General features: G+C 37.0%; 1 protein-coding gene across 1 annotated transcript; it reads left to right on the top strand.

The window, feature by feature from the left end:
• Positions 1-232: 232 nt before the first annotated feature.
• LOC148914084 (adenosine receptor A1-like) lies at positions 233-2,449 on the top strand. Its single transcript, XM_089026072.1, has 2 exons — positions 233-311; positions 1,303-2,449. The coding sequence occupies exon 2, from the start codon at positions 1,429-1,431 to the stop codon at positions 2,428-2,430; it is 1,002 nt and encodes a 333-aa protein (XP_088882198.1). The 5' UTR covers positions 233-311; positions 1,303-1,428; the 3' UTR covers positions 2,431-2,449.
• The last annotated feature ends 1,466 nt before the right edge of the window (positions 2,450-3,915 follow it).

Raw genomic sequence — 3,915 nt, 5'->3', positions numbered from 1 at the left:
TGTTTAAAAAGCGCCGAGTTCATTGACAAAATTCCACGAAACCTAACCCTAGTCTATTTTTGATTTTATTGATTATGATTGGTTTTAGTGTTTATCAATTTATTCAGTGTTTTAAAGTCAACTGTCTTCAATTTATTGACAAGCTCTTTATCATCCATAACAGCTGTGTTTGTATACCATTTACATTGCGCTATTTTTAAGTCATTGCCATACGTGCAGTCTCCAGTCTTAGCTGAAATATCCACTTATGCCGAGCTTGACGATAATATTTTGTGGTTTCTAACTCTAGTACATTTCATCGAAGATTTAAGGTAAATTAAGTACATCAGATTACCGTACACATTTATACAAAATACTTACAACAATGGGTCTCCGTCGCTTTTTAGCGTCTCTTGTCGGTATGAAGTTAGCCATCATCGTTATTGGCAAATACCTATAAGAACGATGAAACCAAGTTAAAGTAAAGTTCCCCTTCATTGGTGCACCTTTTATCTCTTTTCAGATCGTAATTTCCTTAATATTCTTTATATTGATGTAATGCTCCTTTTACTCTTAAAAGCCCGGCTCGATCGAGACGAGGTAATAAGGGTATCCAAAGCTCGATCTACCAGGGATAGAGAGAACTCGAAAAGCGGGGCGCACTTTATTCCTCTCTCTCCATCACTTCTCTGTTTTAAGTTTTTTAAAGCTAAATCTACCAGGGATAGAGAGAACTCGAAAAGCGGGGCGCACTTTATTCCTCTCTCTCAATCACTTCTCTGTTTTAAGTTTTTTAAAGCTAAATCTACCAGGGATAGAGAGAACTCGAAAAGCAGGGCGCACTTTATTCCCCTCTTTCCATGAGTGCTCCGTCTTAAGGGTGTTCAAAGCTCAATCTACCAGGGATAAAGAGAACTCGAAAAGCGTTGCGCACTTACATTCCTCTCTCTCCGTTAGTGCTACGTTTAATGGTTATTCCAATTAAGACTCAAGCCACTAGGTAAAGCCAGAACTCGAAGAGCGGTGACAACTTAATTTCCTATTAAAACCTCGAGCTACTACCGAGAGTTGATACAAGAGTCTCACATGAAAGCTAATTCAACTGCGACCCTCTTATTTGGCTGGAAGCGCCTTTACCTGCTAAGCCGCAATTTTAGGTGAAATATAAAAATATGAAAATTTTGTGAAATATGACACTAAGCTAGAGCACCCCTTACGTCAGCCCTTAATGTGATTGTGTTAAAAGCGTTATTACTCCTGCTTCTAAAAGGTTAACTATTTCATTCTAATGTCATTCGTTAAACTGTTCTTGTATATTTATAGATTACTATATCACGCAGTCCAGCTGTTTTGAGGGACCATCACAGACTTCTGATAGGCAGGAAGTGCGCAAACCTTACTATCTGATTTTAAAACAAATTATCTGACGTCATTCAACGAGAAAAAAACATGTGGTATTCATGGTTCTTTATTCTGGAAGCAGTTGTCATAGTAACAGGAAATGTTACTGTCTTGGTTGTATTCACTCGTACACCCGCACTGCGCAAGCGCAAACACTTCCTACTGGTGAGTCTAGCGGTGGCTGATCTCCTCGTGGGAGTCATCTCAGTACCAATGTATGTAACTATATTATACGTAGGCAACATAGTAATAATATACCAAATCCAGGATGTTCTATTTGCTACAGCCTCCATGTTTGGTTTGACGGCCGTGGCCATTGAACGAGCGTATGCCGTATATTTCCCGTTCAAACACCGTACACTTTGGAAAGGTGTGTACATGATCGGTATAGCAGCGATATGGATAATGGCGGCATTCATTGCAATTTCGTCGAAGATTCATTTTTATGGAATAATTATTGAGACTTTTATACTGACGGCACCAATTATCTTCTCTCTCGTTGTTATCATTATTTCATATTTCCTTATATGGATTAAAGTTAATTGCATGACAAATACACAAGGTCGCGCAATCCAAAGACGAGACAACAAGCTAACTGTCACACTTTTGATAGTCACTGTCATCAGCTTGATCGCTTGGATTCCATTTCAAGCTATTGTGATATATTTGAGGATCTGTACAAACTGTTTTCTCATTGGCAGTGCTTTTTACAGTGTTGCGTACACGTGTAAACTCCTACATTATGGCAACTCCCTCGTCAATCCTATCATCTACGCACTGCGCATGCCTCAGTTCAAGAGAGCGGTTTTCAATGTAGTACGGTGCTGTAAACAAAATCAACTTACAGAACAAGTTCCTAATGAAAGACCTGAACCCAACCATGCAAATATATTAACATTAGCCAATTACGTTAACAATGCCTTAACCATTGATGAAATTGGCTCTCAAGGTATTACTGTCAAAGATCAGACACAACTAAACAACAACCTTAGCACTGCACATGTCTCTGGACGTAGAGATGAGGACAAAGACCAGGATACAAGCCTATAAAAGAAATCAAGGCATACAATAAAACAAGCAACATGAAAGCCAAAATTTCTGTGCTTAAGACATTAGTAAGATAGAAAATGGTGTCAGAAGTGAAATCCAAAGTTTCGACGTTCCTTAGATAACATTATTATCAATGAACGTAAAAAAAATACAAAGCATAAAGTAAAACGAGGAACACGAAAGCCGAAGGTTTTGAAAATAAAGCTTCTGCCAAAATCATTAGCAAGATATGACATGGTGTCAGAAGTGCGATTCAAAGTTCCTTTGTTCCTAAGAGATTAATATCATTACCAAAAAAACCTAACGTAATATAAAAATGGGTCTTGCGCCAAAGGCGTTTACCAAGACATATAGCACTACAATTTTAGCGTCGAATAGCCTTGTTCGTACGCGCGCACTACTTAATTAACAGTTTTCGACCAATCAGCGCGCACGTACTATCCTAACTATATAATAGCAGGCTATAAATAATACATCTATTAGACAGACACCTTCGCTAGGGCTAAGTTTAGTTAGCAAGCGAAATGAAGTTGCGTGTCAAAAAGATAACGAAAATGGATTATTTTCTGGGATGAATTATGCGTCAACTAGTCAATTGAAATACCACATGCTGCTAAAGTCATTTTCATGGAGACTCGTCTTCAACTTTATTTTGAAAATAAGTGCAGTTTTTAGAAAAATTTCAAGACTTAATATATAAGTTCTCATTTAATTGATCGACTCCTATAATGAAATAAAAACAATAACCGCTTCCCGCCGCTTATTTACCCAAGCAATAATTTCACTTGATTTTCTTTTGAGGTTTCCCAAAGTTCGCCAAAGCGGAAGATCAAAGCGTTTTTTTAAATCTTGAATTTCTCATTTCCTCTGATATTTTTAAATTTCAATCGCCTAGTTGACGGTTAAAAAGTCTAAAATTATACTGACTAAAAAATATTATCCTCAGAGTAAGTGGTTATGGTGAATTTTTATCTCGCCTCTTGAAGACTCGCGGCTCTGTAAATCTTATTCGAAATTCACTTCGCCATCATATTTCACTATACTATCGATCTGTAATGGCAATGGATGCGTCTTCCAAACAACTTAGTTTTGAAGTAAAAAATAATTGCTACTATAATCACTGCAGTTGGTACGCAATTATACTAATGTTTCTGATAATATTTCTTAATTTACACAAACTACTTATAAAGTTAGATCTGCTAGTCAAAATTGCTATCATGCCACAGCGAGTAATTAAGAAAACCTCCAGCATTTTCCCCCGGTAATCTTGTGAATATGCATATTATTCCCCAAATCGAGCAACACTGGAGATGCAAACGCTTCTCTGATATTTTGCGACTTCAAATTTCTTGAATAATCAGTCAAATAGTAATTGAAATGGTATTTGTTTTCATTCTTAGGTAAACAAAGCTAAAAGATTAATAAGATGATTTCATTTGCTTTGTAGGTGCAATATTACTGCGCGCGTTAAGAACCAATCATTCA

Source organism: Actinia tenebrosa, unplaced genomic scaffold (genome assembly GCF_029948245.1).
Source record: "Actinia tenebrosa isolate PJP-AT-01 unplaced genomic scaffold, QUT_ActTen_1.0 PGA_scaffold0__85_contigs__length_37466705, whole genome shotgun sequence".
In the NCBI taxonomy this organism is placed as follows: domain Eukaryota; kingdom Metazoa; phylum Cnidaria; class Anthozoa; order Actiniaria; family Actiniidae; genus Actinia; species Actinia tenebrosa.
The sequence above is the reverse complement of the archived record's forward strand: the minus strand, read 5'-3'. Positions and strand labels throughout refer to the sequence as shown.

Bases quoted from the DNA above. Each gene is read 5' to 3' on its own strand.
- LOC148914084 (XM_089026072.1), top strand. From the start codon at position 1,429: ATGTGGTATTCATGGTTCTTTATTCTGGAAGCAGTTGTCATAGTAACA.